Source organism: Lepisosteus oculatus, chromosome 21 (genome assembly GCF_040954835.1).
Source record: "Lepisosteus oculatus isolate fLepOcu1 chromosome 21, fLepOcu1.hap2, whole genome shotgun sequence".
NCBI classification, from domain to species: Eukaryota; Metazoa; Chordata; class Actinopteri; order Semionotiformes; family Lepisosteidae; genus Lepisosteus; species Lepisosteus oculatus.
Genome location: NC_090716.1, coordinates 1,367,244 through 1,391,516, shown reverse-complemented (window position 1 = coordinate 1,391,516; position 24,273 = coordinate 1,367,244). Strand labels below are relative to the sequence as shown.

General features: G+C 45.3%; 2 protein-coding genes across 8 annotated transcripts in view; one reads left to right on the top strand and one right to left on the bottom strand.

Annotated features, from left to right (window-relative positions):
- Positions 1-637: 637 nt before the first annotated feature.
- LOC138224459 (transmembrane protein 80-like) lies at positions 638-4,378 on the bottom strand. The gene is made up of 3 exons (XM_069181852.1): positions 4,360-4,378; positions 2,590-2,712; positions 638-1,734 (listed from the first exon to the last, which is right to left on the bottom strand). Exons 1-3 carry the CDS (start codon positions 4,376-4,378, stop codon positions 1,601-1,603), a joined length of 276 nt encoding a protein of 91 aa, XP_069037953.1. The 3' UTR covers positions 638-1,600.
- Positions 4,379-9,079: 4,701 nt separating this feature from the next.
- LOC138224433 (uncharacterized) overlaps positions 9,080-24,273 on the top strand; it is a 30,716-nt gene continuing 15,522 nt past the window's right edge. For all 7 annotated transcript variants that reach the window (XR_011182931.1, XR_011182932.1, XM_069181741.1 and 4 more), the window contains exons 1-11: positions 9,080-9,258; positions 10,035-10,095; positions 11,172-11,516; positions 12,135-12,482; positions 16,054-16,143; positions 17,123-17,221; positions 17,702-17,782; positions 19,722-19,787; positions 20,418-20,531; positions 21,595-21,639; positions 22,143-22,217. Coding sequence is in view for 5 of the 7 variants with exons in the window: in XM_069181741.1 (XP_069037842.1) it covers positions 10,038-10,095; positions 11,172-11,516; positions 12,135-12,482; positions 16,054-16,143; positions 17,123-17,221; positions 17,702-17,782; positions 19,722-19,787; positions 20,418-20,531; positions 21,595-21,639; positions 22,143-22,217 (1,321 nt within the window). In the remaining 2 variants the exon portion in view is untranslated. The remainder of the gene's footprint in view (positions 9,259-10,034; positions 10,096-11,171; positions 11,517-12,134; positions 12,483-16,053; positions 16,144-17,122; positions 17,222-17,701; positions 17,783-19,721; positions 19,788-20,417; positions 20,532-21,594; positions 21,640-22,142; positions 22,218-24,273) is intronic.

The window sequence follows — 24,273 nt, the reverse complement described above, 5'->3', positions numbered from 1 at the left end:
TCGTTCCTGATGAAGAGCTAGTTCTGAATAGTGATTCAGCTGTCCACAGTTCCGACCTGTTCACGAGGCTTGATGCTGATGCTAACCTCGGGTGGATCCTCTGGTTACTCTCTGGCAACCTCCGCTCTAGACTCTTAGAACAAAGGAAAGTTCTGGCACTCGGACACACTGGCCGTTCCGTGGTTGTCCGGGCTGAGTCTCAGGATGGTCAGGAGGCGCGCTGCGAGAATGTCCTGCCCTTGGGAGCCTTCTGCTCCTGGGCCATCCTGCCCTGGAATTCTCCTTTGAATTCCCTTTAGAATAGTCCACAGAATTCTCCACTGAATCTCACTGAATCTCTGAGGCTCTCTGTGTTGCCTGTTTTTACCTGGAGGAACTTCAGCTCGTTGATTGGCTGAAAGTTCCATGGGCATTAGAGTCCCACGTGGGTTACTCGGCCCTACCAGTCCCTGATTGGTTGATCAAGGTGAGATATGAGTCACTTACTCCTGACACTTAGTAATGCAGTCCAGATGTCCAACTGGCACTCCCTAGACAGATAGGCGCCAATGGATGACCATTGATCATGATAGCCAGGCTTAGCTAAATGCATCCCCCTTTGGGAGCTGTCCTTATCAAAAGAAAACATCTTGCATGAATGGTTTCTCTGTGGCTGCACCACAGAGATGAACAGAGAAATGGGGCCTCATTTGGGAAGCTCAGAAACACTTAATTCTGCCTTATTATTAAGCCTCGCCGCTACATTACTGTAAACACAGCCCGGATCAGAAACTCCGGGGAGATGTGAAATAAACGCCCTATAAACTCCTGTCCTTCTTCTCCTCTATCCCTCTCAACGAGCTCGCGGACAAAGCATTTCATTGCCAACAACACCACTGTCTGCTGTACTGTTCGTGCATTGATCAATAAACCTTGAGTGATTGATGGTAAGAGAGGAGGGTGGTGTTGGGTTGGGGTTAGTAAGAGGCGGGGAGCGTTGGGTGAGGGTTAATATGTTGGGTTGGGGTTAGTGTGAGAAGAGGGAGTGTTGGGTGAGAGTGTTTTGGGTGAGGGTTAGAGAACAGGGAGTGTTGGGTGAGGGTTAGTGTGTTGGGTGAGGGTTAGAGAGGGGGGAGGTGTTGGGTTGGGGTTAGTAAGAGGCGGGGACCGTTGGGTGAGGGTTAGTGTGTTGGGTGAGGGTTAGTTAGAGAAGAAGGAGTGTTGGGTGAGGGTTAGAGAAGGGGGGAGTGGTGGGTTGGGGTTAGTGAGAGAAGAGGGAGTGTTGGGTGAGGGTTAGTTAGAGAAGAGGGAGTGTTGGGTGCGGGTTAGAGAAGAGGGAGTGTTGGGTGAGAGTGTTTTGGGTGAGGGTTAGAGAAGAGGGAGAGTTGGGTGAGGGTTAGTGTGTTGGGTCGGGGTTAGTGAGAGAAGAGGGAGTGTTGGGTGAGGGTTAGTGTGTTGGGTTGGGCTAAGTGAGAGAGGAGGGTGGTGTTGGGTGAGGGTTAGAGAAGGAGGGAGTGGTGGGTTGGGGTTAGTTAGAGAAGAAGGAGTGTTGGGTGAGGGTTAGAGAAGGGGGGAGTGGTGGGTTGGAGTTAGTTAGAGAAGAGGGAGTGTTGGGTGAGGGTTAGAGAAGGGGGGAGGTCTTGTCCAGTATCAGGTTCTCACCCCAGTACAGCCTGACAGCCTCCAGCACTGCCATGAGGAACAGCAGAGCCAGGTCAAGCGCCAGGTCCCTGTCAGGATAGCTGAGCACCTGGCCTGGACACAGGACACAGAGCACAGGTCACACCGGTCACTCAACACACCTGGACACACAGAGCCCAGGTCACTCAACACACCTGGACACACAGAGCACAGGTCACTCAACACACCTGGAGACACAGACCAGGGTTACTCAGGTCACTCAGCACATCTGGACACACAGAGCACAGGCCACTCAGCACACCTGGACACACAGAGCACAGGACACTCAGCACACCTCGACACACAGAACACAGGTCACTCCGGTCACTCAGCACACCTGGACACACAGAGCACAGGTCACTCGGCACACCTGGACACACACTCTTGTAGATGACCATGAGCAGTGTGGTGGTCAGACAGACACTCACTCTTGTAGATGACCATGAGCAGTGTGGTGGCCAGACAGACACTCACTCTTGTGGGTGACCATGAGCAGTGTGGTGGTCAGACAGACACTCACTCTTGTAGATGACCATGAGCAGTGTGGTGGTCAGACAGACACTCACTCTTGTAGATGACCATGAGCAGTGTGGTGGTCAGACAGATACTCATTCTTGTAGATGACCATGAGCAGTGTGGTGGTCAGACACTCACTCTTGTAGATGACCATGAGCAGTGTGGTGGTCAGACAGACACTCACTCTTGTAGATGACCATGACCAGTGAGGTGGTCAGACAGACACTCACTCTTGTAGATGACCACGAGCAGTGTGGTGGTCAGACAGACACTCACTCTTGTAGATGACCATGAGCAGTGTGGTGGTCAGACAGATACTCACTCTTGTAGATGACCATGAGCAGTGTGGTGGTCAGACAGATACTCACTCTTGTAGATGACCATGAGCAGTGTGGTGGTCAGACAGATACTCACTCTTGTAGATGACCATGAGCAGTGTGCAGAGGCAGTAGAAGGCGAAGTAGAGGCCAGTCAGGTAGAACAGCACCTGCAGGGGCACTGAGGACAGCTGGCCAGCACTAAGGAAACTGAGCACAGCTCAAGACAGGACACAGACTCCATCACAGCACAACGCTCTTGTATCTCAGTTGAAACAGGTAAATAGTGCTTCAGAACATCCACTGGTGAATACACACTGTGAAAGTGGGGCCTCACGGCCGCCCCACTCACTGTGGGCTTGTGACCGAGCGCCTCTCAGCCAGAATCTCCCCGACAGGTAGAGTCCTGCTCCTCCCAGGGGCCAGGGCAGACAGCGCCCCCTGCTGGACTCTGGTCCTGACAGGAGACTCCCTGCTCCCAACCCCTGGTATCAGACTCTCCAGGTACAGTCCGGAAGCATATTGCTGCCATCAAGGAAATAAATAATTCCTGGGTTATCTCATAATTACGAGATAGCAAAGATCATTTCACTGTATGAACAACCTGTTACACTGTGCAATGACAGCACCTGCAAGCTATCGAATGGATTTCCTTTCCCCTGGGGTTTATTCATAATGACACGTTACAGTTTGGAGCTCATGTCAGCACCATTTTAACACTCATATGTATCCTCAGACTAGAAAAAGTTTGCCCTGGAATCCATTAAATAAAAATAATAATAACACTTTTCTAGACACTTCACTCTAAGCAGTTTACAAGTAATGGGGATCCCCTCCACCACCAGTATGTACCCCCACCTGGATGATGGTCTCACACACAACCAGCTCTCAGTGGGGAGGAGAGCAGAGTGACGAAGCCAGTTCAGAGAGGGGGGTTATTAGGAGGCCATGACTGGTAAAGGCCAGGGGGGGAATTTGGCCAGGACTCCGGGGTAACACCCCTACTCTTTTTGTGAAATGCCCTGGGATTTTTAATGACCACAGAGAGTCAGGACCTTGGTTTAACATCTCATCCGAAGGACGGTGCCTTTTTCTACAGTATAGTGTCCCTGTCAATATACTGGTGCATTAGGACCCACACAGACCACAGGGTGAGCGTCCCCTGCTGGCCCCACTAACACCTCTTCCAGCAGCAGCCTCAGCTTTCCCAGGAGTCTCCCATCCAGGTACTGACCAGGCTCACACTGCTGAGCTGCAGGGTGATTTGGCTGCTTAAAACTGAAAGTTAGATAACGATGTACAGTAGGTATTGTATGACGACTGTGCTAACGCTTGATGATCATATACAGTGAGTAAGAATGTGCCATCTCTTAATTACGAGACAACTCAGGTTTTTTTTTTCCCTTGGTGGCAGCAACGCGCTTCCGTTGTACAGTAACGGAAACAGAGGAAATGATACAACAGCGGCCGCTCTCCCTGTAAAAGAAGAGCAGCGATTGATCTCACCTGCTGAAAGAGCCTTTCTTATCGCTACAAGAGTATGTTTTAAAAGCACGGCGCGATTGACCTCATTCTGATTATTATATATTACTCAAACCACTATTTCTGTTGTTTCTGTTGACGTGTTTTAAAAACGAAAAAACTTGAATAGCTTTCACCCATAGAGTAATGTCAGATGTCAGTTCGTGTTTTATAATAAAATATCTGCACACAGTCTTCAACAGAAAATTGTTTTCTGCTATCACCGACAGTCACATGTACATCACATTTTGTATTTAGATGACGGTTTGTGTGTTTTTTTTAATTGATTTTGCTTATTGCTGGCGTTAAGGCAATAAGCCGTCTCTATAGTAACGAATCCACTCACTATCTCCGAAGGCCGCCATCTTGTGCAGCAGCCAGTCTCTGTTTATTATCGGCAGCCTTAGCCAATCACGGCCCGTATCAGGACCAAGCTATTACCAAGGGTTGTCCAATCACCGTGCCCGCTCTCATTCCTGATAGTTTTCGCCCAATCACAACCCTCTCTGCTACCACGAGTCAGGCCGGGGAGGGGGGTTTAGCCAATCACGTGGTTTTCCAGCCTTGAAGCGTCAGGAATTGCGGTTGAACTCTGTTCCTTGTTTTTTTTAAATGCTTTTCTTTTTTGTTAAAAAAACAACAACATAAGTGATGTTTAACGTTTAATAGCGTTGTTGGCTCAGCTTCTCCGGTGTTGTTCGAGATGAATCTAAGTGGGTACGTGGTGTTTGAGAGACGTCGGCGACTGCTCCGTCTGCTTTTTACATAAAAAATAGATAAAATCGTAAGTAAAGCTGTTAGTTCTGTGTTTTTACAAGTTCGGTACTTCAGTGACTTCATGGTTTTGATTTTGAGACGTCATATGATTAGGCTTGTGTTTTCTTTGATTTCATTGTTTTGTAAACGTATTTTTGAAACTTATTGTCAAATTGCAGCTACGACTCGTGACAAAGTGGTAAAACTGTACAAAGGAGAAAGACGCCAGCAGCAGTGTGTGAAACTGTTGTTGATTGTTGTGGTGCTGTACGTGAAGTGTTGCAGAAACACAACCTGATATTGGAGTGATTCCCTGGCTGTGTAACAGTTGTGTATTTATATTATACATTGAAGCCTGTGCTCTAAAATACGACATCTAACTTCTGTGGTGTAACTGGCAAACCTATCAGGCCTTTGGGTTGAAGATCCAGGTTTGAACCCTGGCTTAAGTAAAACTAGGTTTGGAAAAGTGATGGCTTAAATACTTCTAATGTACCGCAGTCATACATTATTTCTGAGCTAGTAAGTGTATCAACAAAATTTGGAGCAAATTATTTTTCCAAATTCCTGTAAATCACATCAACACAAACTTCTCTGGGGAAAATGCACTTTAATTGAGCCTCGTCTTCCTTCTGTGACTCGCTGGTACATTCCTGCTGTGCACAGGGGGACACAGACGGTGACTTTGCTCGCTGGTGCTCCACAATCACAGGGTCTCACCCCAGCTCAGGGCTCGTCTGCGTCATGTTCTGCACAAGGAAGAGATACAGCAGGAGCTGGCTGGAGCTGTTTGTAGGGGGTATAGAAAAGGCTGATGTTCTTTGCAATAAGTGGAAAAAAGAAAATCAAACCTTATTAGAGCCACAGAGAAAACAAAATACTCATTTATACGAGAAAATTATTCCGTTTAAACACAATAGTTAATTTGTGAACAATGTTGCCTACTATATTAAAACTGTATGTGCAATAATATTGTCCCGTGCAAAGTAGCATGGACTTTAGCAGCAGTAGAGTATTGTCACACTCCTCATTCTTGGAAAAAATCTAAAGGAGCGCATGTTCTCTCTTTTGTAAACATGAAGTACAACACTGTGTCAGTAAGCATTCTCTGACAAGTAGAAATGATGTATAAATAAGATACTGTCTCTTATAAGCGAGTTAATTTCTGTACAAATCACCATGAATTCAGCAGTATTTTGGGAATTTAATGCCAGGAAACTGCAAGTGTCTTTTCACAGGTGGAAGGTGGAGATGCTGTCGGGAGGATCTGTCTCCAAAAAGTCAAAGAGGAAGAAATCTGCCACCCAGTGAGCTAACAGTGTTCCACACAGTGTATCAGATTGTTGCTTATTATGGTTTTGTTTTGGACGAGTGTGCATTCATTAAAATCATTCCCATTAAAAGGAACGCCTGGAGAAGGCTCCACAGCCGAAACTTTGTCTCTTTTCTTTTCCTTTGAGCAGTGGAATAAATCTCCCTCTCTAACTTTTCAGTCTTTGCAGCTCCCTGCTGAACTTCTACTCCAGTGAAAATTAAAACAACCTTCTGTGGTGTAACTGGCAAACATGTCAGCCCTCTGGGTTGAAAATCCAGGTTCGAACCCTGGCAGAAGGAAGATGTTGCACTCATCACACCCAGGATCAATGTCTGGGAAACTTTTATCCCGTTTAACCTGGGAAAAGTGGAGGTGGTGAGCTTTTTTGAATTGTGTTAAACCAAGCCTTGCACATCTAGATGAGGAATGTATTCGAGACAGTATAGTATAGTTTCCCCCATTTCTTCAGAGTTAAAATCCTAAATCCTGTTCCCATAGAGATCGTTTTGGAAAATCTATACTTGCAAATCTTTCAAAATATTTTAGCTGTGCCCCTCAAGCCCTCTCCTCTTCTAGGCGTCTTTGCTTTGCCTCATAACCCCTTTCTGATCTAATATTCAGTTGGACACCCCGGCCTGCTCCACTTCACTAGCGAGATGCTTAATTTTCCTCCTTTGGAAACAACCTGTTGCCCCACCTTCACTCAGTAGGGAAGGCCCTGAGCTCCCGTGTCCTGTGTGTACCTGTGTCCCCATGTCCCTGTGTCACTCATGCTGTCTGTGTCTCTGTGTGCCCCGTGTCCCCTCCTGGGTACCTGTGTCCTTGTGTCACTCATGCTGTCTGTGTCCCTGTCCCCCTGTGTGCCCTCGTGTTCTGTGTCCTTTTCCCCCAGGGTCGCACTTCAAGGGCGCGAGCAGGGGAGACGCTCCCTCACACACTGGGTGAAGGGTGACGTCCCTCGCCGGACACACGGCCCAGGGTCTGAACGCTGTCTGCTCTTGATGCTTCTTTCCCAGCGGCTGACTGCATGGCAATACCGCCCTCGGTTTATTCAAAGCGCAAGACGGATTTAATTTGACTTTTGTGCATTATGACTTTATGCAGGTTTATTTTTGTTTCTATGAAAATAAACTTTCACAAAAAACCTCTCGTATTAAGCACACACTCGAACAAATGAGTAGACTTACATCAGTTAAAAACTTCCTTATTTTCTTACCCTGCAGCTCCCAGCTGGCAGCCCCACTGGAGCTCAGCAGTGTGAGCCTGGTCAGTACCTGGATGGGAGACTCCTGGGAAAGCTGAGGCTGCTGCTGGAAGAGGTGTTAGTGAGGCCAGTAGGGGGCGCTCACCCTGCGGTCTGTGTGGGTCTTAATGCCCCAGTATAGCAACGGGGACACTGTACTGTAAAAAAGCACCGACCTTCGGATGAGACGCAAAACCGAGGTCCCGATTCTCTGTGGTCATTAATAATCCCAGGGCGTCTCTCGAGAAGAGTAGAGGCTAAGAAAGACCCTCTCTGCCCACGCCTCCCCCCCCCTGGACTGGACCCTCTCTGCCCACGACCCCCTTCTGGACCAGACCCTCTCTGCCCACGACCCCCCATGTCCAGTAACGGACACACAGGACAGGACAGGACACAACAGCGGCCACTCTCCCTGTGAAAGAAGAGCAGGGATTGATCTCACCTGCTGAAAGAGCCTTTCTTATCGCTACAGGAGTATGTTTTAAAAGCACGGCGCGATTGACCTCATTCTGATTATTATATATTACTCAAACCACTATTTCAGTGGTTTCTGTTGACATGAAATGTTGTACTAATGTGTCTCTACTAAACACGTTTCACTCTGAGAGGAACTGGTTAGAAAAGAACTTGAATAACAAACTGCACGTAAATATCTGCATGTCTCCTAAATAACATAGTTACTGTTCTATATAATATATACAGCACCTTCAGAAAGTATTCAGACCCGTCACCTTTTTCCAAATTTTGTTGTGTAGTGTTGTGGGTTCAAGCCGGGCTCTGGCTGGGTCACTCAAGGACATTCAGAGACTTGTTCCAAAGCCACCAGCTTTGGGGTGGAGGGCCTTGCTCAGGGGCCAACAGAGTAGGATTCCTCTGCCAGCTGTGGGATTTGAACTGGCAACCTCCCAGCAACAGGCGCAGATCCTGAGCCACAGAGCCATCGCTCCACCCATTTTTGGAGGCCACTGTGCTCCTGGGAACCTTCAATCTGTTGCCAATTTTTTTTATACCCTTTTCCAGATTGACAGATTGACACAATCCTATCTCGGAGGTCTACAGAGAGTTCCTTGGCCTTTGTGGCTTGGTTTGTGCTCTGCCATGCACTGTGAACAGGTGTGTGTCTTTCTAAATCATGTCCAATCAAGTGAATTTGCCACAGGCGGATTAAAATCAAGTTCTAGAGACATCTCAAAGATGATCAAAAGAAATAGGATGCATCTGAGCTCAATTTGGAGTCCCATGATAAAGGGTCTGAATACTTCTGTAAATGGAAGATTTCAGGGTTTTTATTTTTAATACATTTGCAAAAAATTCTAAAAACGTGTTTTTACTTTGTCATTATGGGGTATTGGGTGTCGATTGATGGCAGAAAAGAATCAATTCGATCCATTTTGAAATACAGTAAGTCTACAACACAACGTGTGGAAAAAGTGGAGGGGTCCGAATACTTTCTGAAGGCATATAATTAGAATACATATAATTATATAAATAACAAATATATTTACTATTTTTGATGATCAGTGAAATACTGAACATTTTCTTGGGGCAGATCACAATAAATTAACGCTCTTGTAGAATCGTCTGTTTATTAGTGTCTCTTGTTAAAGTTTTTATTAATGATAAAAGCGTCTCTATAGTAACGCATCAGCTGTTGTGACGTCGGAGAGTGTCGCGCTGTGTTTGTCACAATGTCACAATTGTGTATTGTTGTTTGCACTACTTACAGCATTCCGCTATACCATATACCTGTGTGTGAGGATAATGACAATTAACTTGAGCTTGAACTTGATTGGTCCGCTCTCCAGGATCGCAGGGAGACGTCACCACGGCGGGGGGAGACACGTGGGGTCGGGACCGATGAGAGATTGGCGAGGAGACGCATTGAAGTGAAAATGATAGTAAATTTAGGACTCCGAATCTCCATCAGATAAGTACGCTTTTTCTTTTTTAGCAGTATGTGACTCTCGTCGAATGCTGATTAATCTGCTGTTCTTTTTAACACCTATGAGAGCTTATGATGTTTTTTTAACCCTAATTTACGTCGTGATTATGTATTAGGTTTATTAGGGTAAAGTTATAATTATGCTAATGTTACACTTCCGTTATCTGTTAACTACTGTTCGCCTTCCCGGGCCAATAATAACAATTGTAAAATACAGTTGAAACACAAGAAAATTGTAAGGTTAAGAACATTTAGGAGGGACAAGCAGGAAGAAGTACGGCAGGAGAAACATGGTCATTAGAAAATGAAACGGACACAAATTAAATACAAGTCTTTAAAAAAACCTGACAGGAAGCCAGTGCAAGGACTCCAGGATAAGAGTGATGTGATCACTTGCACCAGACCTGGTCAGGATACTGACTGCTCAATTCTGGACACACTGGAGTTTGTTTGTGTGGATTTAGAAACCCCAGTGAGTCATCAATCACATAGTCAAGTAATCATGGCGCTATAGTCATCAATTCGAGAGAAGACAAAAGTGTTGACCAGTCACAGACAACACAGGACACAGGACAGTCTGGCGTTATTTTCTGAGATGAAAGAATAACATTTTTACAATATGCTGCAATATGCTGAGGGTCATCAAGAGAAGATCAACCCTAAATTCTTCAGTTTGCATTGAAAGTCAAGCACAGCTGACCACTTCAGTTGCACGTGGTTGCACACTTGTATCTCAGGAGCTCTAAGTCCGTGTTTCCTCCCCAGGACATGCAGTTCAATCCCCTCGCCGGACTGCTGGCTCTGTGGTGTGTGTGGGGCGCTGCAGGTACTGTACAGTGAAGCTTTCTCTAAGACAGAGGACCTGTGGTGTGGTGGCGTATTTCACTGCCAGACCCTCAGTTCCCCAGTTCACCTGTCCTGACCATCAACTGAAACGGTTATTGTAGGCTTTTAAACTCCAGTACAGCACACTGAGAACTGTACATTCCTATTGAGGGCTGGTGCAGCCAGTGGAAAAGATCCAGCAACAAAATAAAGAATTAGTACTAAAAGTCTTGCGGCAACGTTTGTACTGGAATGTATAAACTGTGTAACACAGTGTACTGCGATCACACTGAAACCCCTGAGAATTGTACAGGAATGTAGCTGCAGCAGGAGTGACACAGAGCACAGTGATCCTTTCATTCAGGGAGGCAGCCACTAGGTGGAGCCAAAGTGCAAAACTGTGACTGATTAAGGATTCACATCAGCACTTGGAAAAACGATAATAAACTTTATTTTATATCTCACATTTAAAAGCAGCTTCTCAAAGCGCTTTGCAGTCCGAAAAAAGAAGCACAGAATGAGAGGAGAAGGCAGAATGACAGGGCCGTGGGAGAGCAGAGGCAGCTCAGTAACAGCTCTTCTGAGTCCGGACATGACAGGGCTCAGGGTAGGAACCTCTGAGCTCTGGGGCTGTGAGGTGGCAGCAGGACGGCAGTAACTCAGACAGGTACTGAGGTGCCATACACAGCCCTATAGGTGAGCAGGAGGGATTGAAATCGACACAAAACCTGATAGGAAGCCAGAGCAAGGAGTCCAGGACAGGAGTGATGTGATCTCTTACACAAGACCTACAGACCAACTAGACCAACGAGTAGGGTGTTACGGTAATCTATTCGAGAGAAGAAGCAGAGTGACACACAAATGATGAACATCCACAGCCACACAGATGCATTAGTAAATCTTTAGGTTAAGTTTAGGATAGCGAGGACTATTTTAAGTAATGTAGCATCTATAGTGCTGTTTGGTGAAAGAAAACTGCATAAAAAGTTAAAAGAAACAGTCAGATGAGGCAGTATAATCTGTATAATAAGCTCTTAAATGGTTCTTACTTACTCATCAGTATTTGTGGTGCCCCAGGTCTGTCTGTGCAGGGCCCCAAGGAGCCTCTAGTGGCCAGGCCTGGGGACGAGGTGCTGCTGCCCTGCTCTGTGGACAGCACTGTCCCCCTGCAGGAGCTGGAGGTGCAGTGGCTGAGGACAGATCCAGACACCCTGGTGCTCCTGTTCTCCGAGGGGGAGAGCAGACCGGAGTCCCAGCACCAGAGCTACTGGGGCCGAGCGGAGCTCTTCCCTCAGGAGATTCCCAGAGGAAACTTCTCTCTGCGGCTGAAGAGGATGATGCCTGAAGACGCAGGAGTGTACAGGTGTGCTGTTTACACAGCGCAGGACTCCGGTGAGACCACAGTGGAGCTGAAGGAACAGGGTGAGTTAGATTTCCTTATCCCTCGACCAGCTTGTCCAGTTATTGAAATAATAAAACACTGCCTGAGACTCTCTGTTCTCTCACTGTTTATAAACACCTCTTGAAATATAGCTTTCTGATCAAACAGCAGTGAAGTGGAAAAGCCAGCCCCATGAGTGCAGCAGGAGTGAGCTGGGAGTGATCTCTCTTCTACAAGCAGTTTAGTGTTGGGAGCTTGGCTTTACCTCACTGTGACAGATGCTGTCCTTTATAGTCCAATAGATTACAGTCCATCAGCTGTGAAAGAGTCTCAGTGAGAAAAAAAACGTTTGTTTAGATTGTATATCTAAATGTTTAGGAACAAGTAATAGGTTTATTCCATGCTGAAAAAAAGAAGAAGCCTGAAGAAGGCTTCACACCTGAAGAAGGCTCCACGGCCGAAACGTTGTGTTCTCTTTCTTCTTTTTTTCAGCATGGAATAAACCTATTACTTGTTCCTTTGCAGCCTACGCATGCTGACGCAGCTACCCACCTGAACTATCTAAATGTTTAGGTTTATTTTCACCCCCATTATATAGGATCAAGTGTCACTGTAATTAAATGACTTGAGTGCATTTTGCTGTTCCTGTTGATTCACAGAGAGTCTAGTTGTGACTGGAGCTGATCGTGCTGTTGTGTCCTACCCTGGAGGGGAGGTGGTGCTGAGCTGCTCTGTGGACACGAATGTCCCCCTGGTGAAGCTAAAGGTGGAGTGGATGAGGACAGACTCTGAAGTCCTGGTGCTCCTGTTCTCCGAGGGGGAGAGCAGGCCGGAGTCCCAGCACCAGAGCTACCGGGGCCGAGCGGAGCTCTTCCCTCAGGAGATTCCCAGAGGAAACTTCTCTCTGCGGCTGAAGGGCATCAGGACTGAAGACAAGGGGCAGTTCGTGTGCAGAGTCTTTGGTGAACATGGGTCTGCAGAAGCTACAGCAGAGCTGATAGAGCTGGGTAAGTCAAACCACTTCCACACGGAAACACAGGATGAAGTCTATATCCTGTAGGAGGGGTTCTATCAGAAACTGGGTTTAAATGAAGCTCTAGCTTTTCATAAGAACATGTACTGTACTGTATACCATTTTTGTATGGTATAATAATATATTCTTAGTAAACTAATCCGTTTTTCAGGTGATATCAAAATCCAAGGATTAGCTAATATTGTAGAAACGGCAAATTAACTTTAAAAATACTTAGACAAAATATGAGACAAACACCTGTCGGATGATGTTTAATTTAGAGAAATACAGGGTGTTGCTGTTAGGTAGTAAAAACAAACTATAGAAACAAAATGGAATGTTGTGTTAAATTGTATAAAGCACTAGTAAGTTGTTCATTTACATATTGTGTAGTGTTTTGGTCATAATGTAATAAAAAAGATATTGTTGCTCTGGAATCAATATGGAGAAGAGCAACCAGATACATCCCAGGACTTAAAGAACTGAACTACACCGACAGGCTGGAGGAACTGAGTCTCTTTAGTCTGAAGGGAGTGTCCCACACCGACAGGCTGGAGGAACTGAGTCTCTTTAGTCTGAAGGGAGTGTCCCACACCGACAGGCTGGAGGAACTGAGTCTGTTTAGTCTTGAGCAGAACTTATACATGTATTAAAATTCTCTATGTCAGCCCCTTGGGCTTTTTCAAAATCACAGTAAAACACGAACCAGAGAGCACAATTGAAAACTACAACTGACAACTTTTAAAACTGTCCCATCTTTACAAATATGGGAAAACTACCCAGCCGTGTTGTTGAAGCTGATACCCTGACTTCTATAAAGGATAATTAAATACCCAACAGACTAGAAGGGCTGACCAGTTTCCTCTCCTTTGTAACTGCTTGTTACAGGCTGGAAAAATGACAGCTTGAGACAGTGTGCATTTTGTTAGCATAGTCATGGTGTAGCTTAACCCTTCATTGACTTAAAGAAAAAACAAAAACTTGTCAAAACAAAACAGGAGTTTTTTTAGTCTTCATTTATTCCCTGGGACCATTCTTTCATTATTTTTTCGGGGTCATTCATCAGAGGTTCAGTCTTTCACCCTCTGTCTCTGTCACAGTCTGGGCTCTCCAAGGTACCTCACTCACACCTGCTTAAACAGAGCACAACTCTAAAAGGAGAGAACACACTGACCAGAGACAGCATGAAGAAACAGACCCTGATGAAGTACAGGCTCAGTGGCCACAGCCTGAACAGAGAGACTGGACACAGGCAGACCTCGCTGCCCAGAGAGGACAGGCTTAGTGACCACAGCCTGGACAGAGAAACTGGACACAGGCAGACCTGACTGCCCAGAGAGGACAGGCTCAGTGGCCACAGCCTGGACAGAGAGACTGGACACAGGCAGACCTCGCTGCCCAGAGAGGACAGGCTTAGTGACCACAGCCTGGACAGAGAAACTGGACACAGGCAGACCTGACTGCCCAGAGAGGACAGGCTCAGTGACCACAGCCTGGCCGGAGAATCTAGAGACAGGAAAACTCAATATGTGCCTCATATGTGATTTTCCGTCATACTATGAGAAACAGACAGTGAGCCTCTCAAATAATATTGTAACAAATGTGGAGTTATGAAAATTGTGAAAATCATGTTTTAAAGAAGCGTTTTCGTCGATCAGTAAAATAGATGTTCATATACAGTACCTCAGTTTGTAAGTGATGACTCTTGAATATACCTGAGCGGCTGGTATAATTAGACCCACGTGAACTCTTTGTTTTCTGGCACAGCTTGGTGAGAGGAGTAATCTTCCAGGCACAATATTTATTAAGGAACAAGTAATAGGTTTATTCCATGCTGAAAAAAAGAAGAAAGAGAACACAACGTTTCGGCCGTGGAGCCTTCTTCAGGTGTGAGAGAGACAGGGCAGTAGGCAAAGGTACAGTAGTGGGAGAACAAAGGCTGGGAGAGAGGAGGAGTGAGAGGCGGGAGCAGAGGACAGAAAGAGAGGCCAATCAAGAGGTGTGAAGTCAGAATGGGTGCAGAGAGGTGTGAAATGAAACTTCCAATGAATGAAGAAAATTTAAAAGAACAGTAATCTGTCGTTAAGAGAAGGGAGAATGTGTGATCCTAGCTGCAGAATAATTTTGGTTTCGGTGGTCTTTCTGATGTATGAGTTGGGAAAACCGTCTTTGAGAACACAGACGGAGAGATTAGTGTGGTCGTGGCCGTCAGAGGTGAAATGAGAAACAATGGGCTTGGAGAGATCTTTAATCTTCACAGCCCTGACCTGTTCTCTGAAGCGGTCTCCTAGTCTCCTTCCTGTTTCTCCAATGTAGATGGCTGGGCATTTACTGCAAGAGATACAGTAAATAAGGTTGCTGGAGGTACAAGATGCTGTCTGGGTGATCCGGAATTGTCCTGAGGGGCCTTGAATGAGTGTGGTGGTGGCTGTGTACTTGCAGGTGATGCAGATTAGGTGGTCAGCCACTAGGAGGAGCACATGAAGTTGGGGAAGTATTACAGAACGAGAGAAGTGCTGTGATTACTTTAGTCATTCATCTATTTGGAATCTGATAGAGAGAAACAGAAACTAAAAGTCCTCAGGTGCAAGTAGACACAACTTGGAAAGGATGTGAATTTTGAGAGAACAATTCTTCATTTTTGATAAATTGTATCTTTCATAGGGAAATATATCAGTGGCTGGGTAGCTGCCCCCAGTATTTAGACAGGGAACACTAAGTCAGTCAGGAGCTCAAACTACGAGCTAGCTGTTCTTTTAGCTTTTTTTATTTTTTTCCGGTGATTTTCAATATGGCCATGAATACTGTTTAAATTGACTGACTCCAGGTGTGTCTGTGGGCAAAATCCTGTGTATATCGGTGTCCTTCTGATGTTGGTGTCTCCTGCGGCTGTCACGATCGTTACTCCTCCTCTTAAGGGCGCTCCAGCCCTTCCTTGTTCTGCCTCATTCCCCACACCTGTTCCTTATCCCAGCCCCTCTTCAGTTCCCCATTAAAAGCCAGAAGCAGACGTCACTTGAGGCTCTTCATTGAATTCCGCTTCGTGTGAGCCCGGGTCCTGCTGCGTCTGGCTCCGTTATGGTTTTAACTTTCTGTTCCTTATCCCAGCCCCTCTTTAGTTCCACCTTTAAAGCCAGACGCAGGCGTTTGCCCGGGGCTTCTCATTGAATCCCGTTTCGTGAGAGCCCGGGGTCCTGCCGTGTCTGGCCCTGTCATGGTTTTAGTTTCCTGTTCCTGATTCCTTGTCCCGCCGGTCCCGACCCGGTTCTGGTTTTTAACTACTTTGGATGGATACCCTGGTCTTGGACTTTGCCTTCCCTTCTGGATTTATGCTTGGATTGTTTGCCCCGGACTCACTTCCCCCGGACACCTGCTCACCTCGGACACGCCCCCCTGTCTCCTGACCCACTCCTGCATGATATTTTTCCCTGTTGTTTCTTCACCTTCCAGATCGTGTCGTCTGCATAGGGCCCGGAAAGAACTGTCCGTGACAGCGGCATCACAACACATACTGATGGAAAATAGTAAACTGTGTTTTTTGATGATCTTTTCTCTTCTCTCTTCAGGGTTTTCATCAGTGCATGTTTGGACACTGGTCTTGGCCTTTTCTGTACCAGTACTTTGGATTCTAATTTTTGTTGTACCAAAGAATGTGCGTAAGTAATTTTAAATTGTTTTATTAGTTATATTATCTTGTATTGTCTGTCCACTAAATAACTGTGAACAGAGAAAGTTGTTACGGTTGTTTTATTCTGACCTGTATACAGTTCAGCTGTCCAGTTCTCTCTGCTCTTGACCCCTTATCATTCCTGTGTATGCAACAGTGACATCACCCAGTAGCTCTGTGGAGACCGCAGTGACATCACCAATAGCTCTGTGGAGACCACAGTGACATCACCAATAGCTCTGTGGAGACCGCAGTGACATCACCAATAGCTCTGTGGAGACCGCAGTGACATCGCCCAGTAGCTCTGTGGAGACCACAGTGACATCGCCCAGTAGCTCTGTGGAGACCGCAGTGACATCGCCCAGTAGCTCTGTGGAGACCGCAGTGACATCACCAGTAGCTCTGTGGAGACCGCAGTGACATCGCCCAGTAGCTCTGTGGAGACCGCAGTGACATCGCCCAGTAGCTCTGTGGAGACCGCAGTGACATCGCCCAGTAGCTCTGTGGAGACCGCAGTGACATCACCAATAGCTCTGTGGAGACCGCAGTGACATCGCCCAGTAGCTCTGTGGAGACCGCAGTGACATCGCCCAGTAGCTCTGTGGAGACCACAGTGACATCGCCAATAGCTCTGTGGAGACCACAGTGACATCGCCCAGTAGCTCTGTGGAGACCGCAGTGACATCGCCCAGTAGCTCTGTGGAGTCCGCAGTGACATCGCCCAGTAGCTCTGTGGAGACCGCAGTGACATCACCCTGTAGCTCTGTGGAAACCGCAGTGACATCACCAGTAGCTCTGTGGAGTCCGCAGTGACATCGCCCAGTAGCTCTGTGGAGATCAGAGAAAAAGAGAAGAGTCCAAGGCAAGAGTGTAGCTATGGAAACAAAGCAATAATGCAGAAAATCACCTTATTTTTGGTTATTTGAATCTTGATATATAAATGTTTTTTTCTCTTTTCTGAACTCTAGGTGATGAGGATAAATACTTGTATGTGCTTTATTGGACATTTGTCTGTGCCCCCAGTGTCTCACTGTCTATTTCATTTATCCTCTGGGGTGTAATTGAAGGTAAGTCTATCCATTTAATCTCAGAGCATTTTGTGTGTGCTTTTCTGTGGATGTTGTGGGCTGTACTGATTACTAATCTCTCCAGGCACATTCGGGATTGAAAGAAATATCATTATTGCTGTTATACAGAGGTTTAACTTCTTTAGAAATTACATTCATAAAAGAGCTTTAAAGAGAGAGAAAAGAAGAGTATTTCAGGAAACAGACATCAACCTCCCATTCAGCATATGCAGGCCTGTCTGTGAGCTGCTCTGAAGTCAGGGGCTGCAGAGATCTGAGAATCTGTTGCTCTGTGCAGGCAGTGATTATTTATACCCTGTACTGTGTTCATGTTTACTGTCACAGGCAAATAATTTAAATACATCAGGCAGGACTGCAAGAGTAACGATTAAAAGTCTAAATTTAATCTAGCAATGAATGTTAATGAGCTAATTGTGTGCAATCATTTGCTTTTGGCTCCTGATGTGACTTGTTTTGCAGGGTCTTTGGAAGAAGGGATCATGTGTGTGACTGTAAATCTACTGAGGATTGTAGTGTTTGTGGCTGTTTTGGCCATTACTGGTAAGTTCTGGAGAGATGAGCTCACTTTAGAGAACTGTTTCTTTTTAAAGATCATCTTGAAAATCTACACATCTGGTACAATTACAGTTATATTTACTTCATACTGTGCAAATACTCTAATTAAACAATAAAAATAATTGTTATAATCTTTATCTTTTATTGCCAAACTAGGTCCTATGTTGTCATTAAATGTTGCTGAAAAGCTGGTCAGCACTTTTGTATTTCTCATATTAAACTACCCTAACGCCCTACTTTCTAAATCCACATTGAACAAACCCCAGTCTGTCCAAAATTCGGCAGCCAGAATCCTGACCAGGTCTAGTGTAAGTAATCACATTACTCCTATCCTGGACTCCTCAAACTGGCTTCCTGTCAGGTTTCATGTCTATTTCAAAATACTGATGCTCACTTACTGTACAAGGCTCTGCATGGCACCTCACAATCTTTCTACTCCCTATCTAGCAACCATTGTCTTCTAATTCTGATCTCCTGCCTGTCCTAAAAGCCTGTATACATACTATGGGTGACAGGGCCTTCTCCTGCTGCACCCCAAAGCTCTGGAATTCTGTCCCCGGGGATCTCTTTCATACCTTCTGTGTGGAGCCTTGGTTTTCCTACTGTATTCCATACCCCATTAACCATCTCTCACTGTTTTTTTTTTGTTGCTCTGTAAAGCGCTTTGAGAAGCTTTTAAAGGTGCTATATGAAATAGCAATTTTTTAATTGCTTGTACACATTTAAAGACTAATTGATAAATATAAATCCAGCACATATTATGCTGTTCTGATACTTTCCTAAAAAGGTCATTGTTGTGACCAGAAAAAGGAAGGCACAGTACACTGATCCACTCTGATTGGATCTGTTTGTACATGAGAGGAAGAATTCAGGACAAACCGAAGCTTAGTTACTTAGTAGATACCTTGGTAAGTGAACATGTCTAATAGTGATTAATAAAGACGCTTTAATATTTCAGTGTCAAAGAGGCAGTGTTACTTACTCATCTGGAAAAAAGATGTCGCTGTGACATTACTAACCTGAACACTAAATGAGAACACAGGGTCAAGAGTACATGAAGTCTGCTCACAGTTCACTTTAAGACTTTTTTGCTCCCATTAATTCAGAGGTGGAATGCTAACCAGAGAGCCCTGCAGCCCTTGAGGACTGTGTTTGCTGTAACTGTTGCTCTTCTGTGATTTACCAGTTAATGTCTCCCGTCTTGTTCTGGTCCTGAGATTGTTCTGTACCCGTATCTACCACCAGGGGGAGCTCAGACTCAAAGATCAGATCCTTAAAGGAGCTCCATCTCTAGATCATACTTAAGTCCCTCTGGATGGTTCTGGTTAAAAAGTGATTACACTTTTCCAACTCACTGTAGACACTCTGCACAGGAATGTTTCTGGGTCTTTATTCATCTCCTTGTCCCTGTAACTGGATCTCTAGAAATATACAGTACAGTTTATTATTTCAGTTTCGCTCAGATCCTGAATCATGATCTTTCCTATAGACTGACTAAGTACTGGTTATGAGAGTGTATCTGTGAATGATACTGACAGTATCTGTTGTGCTGCTGTGTTCTCTGGAGGACCTCAGGATGGGGAATCTGTCTGCTTTTCCCTCTCTAATCCCTGCTGCTGTCTTGACATGACTGAACTGAACCAAGCGCCTCAGCAGTAGAACTAGACCACAGAATCAGTGAGTCTGGTGACTCCTGGCCATCAGCTCAGCTGCAGTCTGAGTGTGTTCGATCACACCATGAGGGTCTGGACTGAGGTGAAGTTCCTCTCCTTCAGCATGGAGAGTCTGAGTTCAGAGGGTGATGAAAGCAGTGTGTGAATTGTAGTGGTTTTTAACAGAGGCTGGTTAAAATTAAACTTCAGTGACACTGTAGAGGATTGGTGTCTAATTCACAAGTTTGTATGTTTGTGTCTGTTTTTTCCAGAGGAGAAATCGGTTTCCATCAGTTTCTCAATAATTCATTTTGCTGTGATAACAGAGATGTGGTCTGGTAAGTAAAATTAAAACTGACTGTTTCTATTTCCAATCTCGGAGAAATATTAGCTGTTAACTCTTGTATTTACAGTAATAGACACACACATGTTTGAGGTCCTGTATAGTGGCTGCTGAGCTGCTTGTCTTTGCTCCAGTGTGTGAGTGTGATGTGATTCTCAGGGCCAGTATACAGTCAGACCAGGAGTATTCAGTCTGTAACCAGCTGGACAGGCCCTTTTAGTGGACTGGTCCTGTGCTCCTGGTCACTTATAAAGCCAGTGTATTACTGCTGTTACAAAACAGTTACAGTGCCATATTGTAGTGTTCACATTAAAATCAAATTCATAGTATGTAAACAGTGCAATACAGCACAATAGCTCACACCCTGTAAGCTTGTTGTCATGATTGTGTCCCTGTTTATTCCTGCGACACTGAATCTATCAGGAGAAGTGTGTGAATTGTTCATAGTGCTCTTCTGTAGATACACACAGCCTTCCCTGTTACTCTGCTGTAGTAATGGAGTGATGCCTTCACAGTGACACTTGCAGGTCATAGAAACCTCAGACACAGGAGCCGAGTTTGATTAAATAAAGGAAATGAAGGGGAAGATGTTTTTGTTTCTGTTCTGTTTTCCCTGTGTTCCCAGTTGCTCTGTGGGAGTATTTCAAGAGCCACACACCAGACACAGGTGTTACAGCAGGTATTGGACTGGCCTGTGCCTCATCACTGCTCTCCTCTCTCTGCGGGGTTTATATTCAAGGTAAGAACAGCTGCTTTCTCAGATCCAGGAGAGAGAGATTTGGTGTGAAGAGCTCAGATCTAGCCTCTCTCCTTGCTAGGTTTCAGTTCCAGAATACAATGTGATTGACATACAGTAGAGAAAGAAGCCCAGACTGCACTGGGAGGGATGAGAACAGACTCTCACAATCTCTCTCCAACAGACACTTGATAAGAACACAGAGTTTTCTAGAGAACCACAGAAAGCAGCTGGATCTATTACTGATACAGTCCTGCTTTAATTCAACATAAAACTAAGCTCAGGAAGTTATTTATGTGCTTTGTATAAATACTGATTCACAATTTAAGAATATTTAATTATTGAGGAGTTAGACCTAAGATATTTTTACCCTCTTGGCAGAAGATCCCCTGCCTACTATCAGCACAAACAATGACTCTCACCAGATTTATTTCAGATACATTTGTGCCAGTTTGTACCACTAAAAGTAGTGTTTGTACTGCTTTCCTTCCTGGGAAACGCCCTCTGTCTCCAGGGAACAACGTCACTCAGCCTGTGAAGTCGAAAAGGAATTGTTGTTTCTGCCAATTTTAATGATTTTGCATTCACTCTGGTTGGAGAAGAGATGAAAACATAGAGTCGGTAAGAAAGGTAGACAGGAGCTCACTCTGGTTTAGGGTTTAGGGGAGAGAATGAGACACAGGAGCCATGCTAATGGAAATGAGGGTTTTGAAGCTGGTACTGTGCAGAGAGAGAGAGATAGTCAGGAAATACCAGTGAGCTGCTTGTAGGGAGGCAGCTTCCCTGGCTGTAGGACGAGGACCTCAGGACCCTCCTGCAGGAAGTGACTCAACTGAGGGGCAGCTGCAGAGCAGAGGTGAGGGAGAGGAGGGGTGCAGGAAGATGAAGGTGTTTACAGTGCAGTGTTTCAGGAAGTGGTGTCATAATTTATATTCACAAATTCCTCCTGAACACAATCTGTTGAACACAGTATTTCTTTACAATATCATAATTTTAAAAATAAGTGTTTTAAATGTGGTCATTTAGATGGCTTCACTGTCTAAATATCCTTTTGTTCTATTTTCAGTGTTTTCCGTGTGGACAAACTTCTCTCAAAGCATCAGGAGACCAGGTATGTTCTTCTTACCTCAGAGTGTGACAGAGGAGACACTGCAAGGCCAAGCAGAACCTGAGACACACAAAATAGAAACACCAGACAGCGAGAGAAGGTCTCTTACATCCTGAATCGTGGGCAGACCATGGGCAGCAAAATGTTCCTGCAGAGTGATGTGGACAGGAACAGGATTGAGAAACAGTTAACAACACGTCTTTATACTGAATCAATACATCTACAAGCACCACTTACAGTAGCAGCTTGAGACTGTAGAGGTCTCTCAGCCCAGTGCTGACCAGGCCAGGTCACACTACAGGGTTGGGACTCTGCTGTCCCTCCCACAGGCCTGGACAGCGATGTGTGGACTCTGGTCTCTGCTGTGTGCAGACACCTGTACTGTCAGAGGCACTGAGCCAGGGAGAGCTGGAGGGTGGTAGCCCACTATAGGTGAAGATAGCAGGGGAGAGGGACTGTGTGGCACTAACAGATACTGTACCTGCTTTGTTCTCTTTCTGCTGCAGTTCCCTTCGCTTGTTCAGTTGGCAACACTGTTGTCTTCATCCTTTTCAGAGCTTCCATAGAAAGGCTCATAGTGGGTAAGTACTGTACTCCAGTAACACACCAGATCCACAGCAGACTTTCAACACATGACCACACTGAATGTGAATTAAGTTACAGCTGGCACATCCAGACACAGTCACAGTGATGTAAGATCTTTAAAGGCAGGACTGTGTGCAGGAGAGAGCTCTGGCCTGGAGTCTGTGGTCCTGAGCAGAGCCAGGGAGCTGTGTCTGTTCTCCAGCTGATATCCTGGCCCACTGGAGCTTATCTGCAGCCCGTTGCTCATGCCTGTATCTCCTGAGCTACACTGAGGTCAGGAGCACTGGGCTGTGTCAGTAGCTGCAGCTGTTAACTCAGGTGTGTCTCTCGAAGCAGTAGAGTCACTGGCTGTGTCTTGGGGTCGAGGGTGAGTGTCTTTCGTGACCCCAGGGGAGTGATAAGGCCAGTGTGGGACCCCCACTCTCTCTGGCAGGGTGAGCAGGCGCTGTCCCAGGAGATATCAGCTTGTCTTGGTTGTGGTGCTCAGTGCAGTCATGGTGAGCTCTCTTCAACACCCTCACCTTGCTGCCTCATTGGACTCCTTTGGATCTCAAGTTTCTGAGCTTCTGCCCAGATATTCCTCCTCCACTTGGTTCAGTCAAGCGCCATAATCACACTGATAGTGTGAGTGGGAGTTGATACTGATGTTGAATCTAATCATATTTACTTTTACTATATCTTTGAAATGGTTCTTCAGTCCTTGGGATTGCTTGGCTAAGCTGCTAGAAAAGAACCCTCTTTGTAAGTCTGCCATCAGGAGGACATGAGCAGCCCAGCAGAGCTGAAGGCAGAAGATCACAGCTGCTGTGCTTGTGGTTCCTGGTTAAGAGAGAACAGTGATGCTGTATCAGTCCCTTGACTTGATACATACAGTAGAGCTGATACAGCTCCAGTCCTTTTATTCAGCTGAATATTCGTTGACATTCAGTGTGGACAAATGTTATTATTTTGGTGATCCAAGATCACCAAGTCCTAGACGGAATTCTTGTTGTTGGACATGATTGATCAGGTACTGAATCTATAATGGGATTCCAGTGGAACCTGTTTCACAAGAAGAATGAAATGGTTCAGGAGGATCCCTGCAGTGATCTTGCCTGTGAAGCATGTACAGAGATCCCACTGAAAGGTGATTGATAAAATCATTGAATTGATTTGGGATGACCTCTACAATTCAGTTGTGTATGTGTGTGGAGGGGTTGTGTTAATTCCTGTCCACAGTGCTTAAGCATTTCAGTAGGAATTCTGTCTCCTCCTGCTGCTCTGTCATTCTATATTTGTGTGAAGACTTTCACCTCCTCATGTGCTGTAAGAGTTCCAGGCTTCTCTTTCACTGGTGTTGTAGCTTGGAATTTAATATATTAGTGTTGACAGTGGAGTCCAGATTGAATAGATGATCAAAATTCTCATCAGGATCCCCTCTTTCTTTGTCTAGGTGAGCTCTTCCTTAGGTCTCATGAGACTTGTGTGTTTGGGCCATGAAATAGCCCTTGTGTCGGCAAAGCGATTAAAAATTAATTTATGTCTTTAATATGTTAAATTTTCATGGCCTTGACTCTAAACTACATGATAGTCATGTCACAAGTTCTTCTTTTAATTTCTGCTTGTTGTTGTTGTGGCTTCACACTTATGATCAACTGGTTCATAGTTTGCTAGGTCATTAAGTTGATTTGATTATTCCCAATTATTTTGTTCCTTATATTCACTAATTTAGCAGCCTGTTACAGTTACTCCACACCAGCAAGTGAAGCAGGATGTGAAGACACTTTCAGTGAATGATTTGTAGAAAAGTGTAAGAATAGTTTTATCTACCTTAAAGTACCTGGGTTTCCTAAGAAAGAAGAGTCTCTTTTGGCCTTTTTTATAGATCGTGTCCCAACATTTGTCCCATTTTAGGTTTTTGTCAATGACCAGTCCCAAGTACTTATAGTCATCAACAATTTCAACAGGCTGACCATCAATTGTAGTGGTGTGGTCTTTTTCCTAAAATTGATAAGAAGCCCCTCTTTCTTTGTCTAGGTGAGCTCTTCCTTAGTTCTCAATAAGACTTGTGTG

Coding starts and splice junctions, on each gene's coding strand:
- LOC138224459 (XM_069181852.1), bottom strand. Junction 1,735..2,589: donor GCTCATGGTCATCTACAAGA/GTGAGTATCTGT, acceptor TCCTGTGTCCAG/GCCAGGTGCTCAGCTATCCT.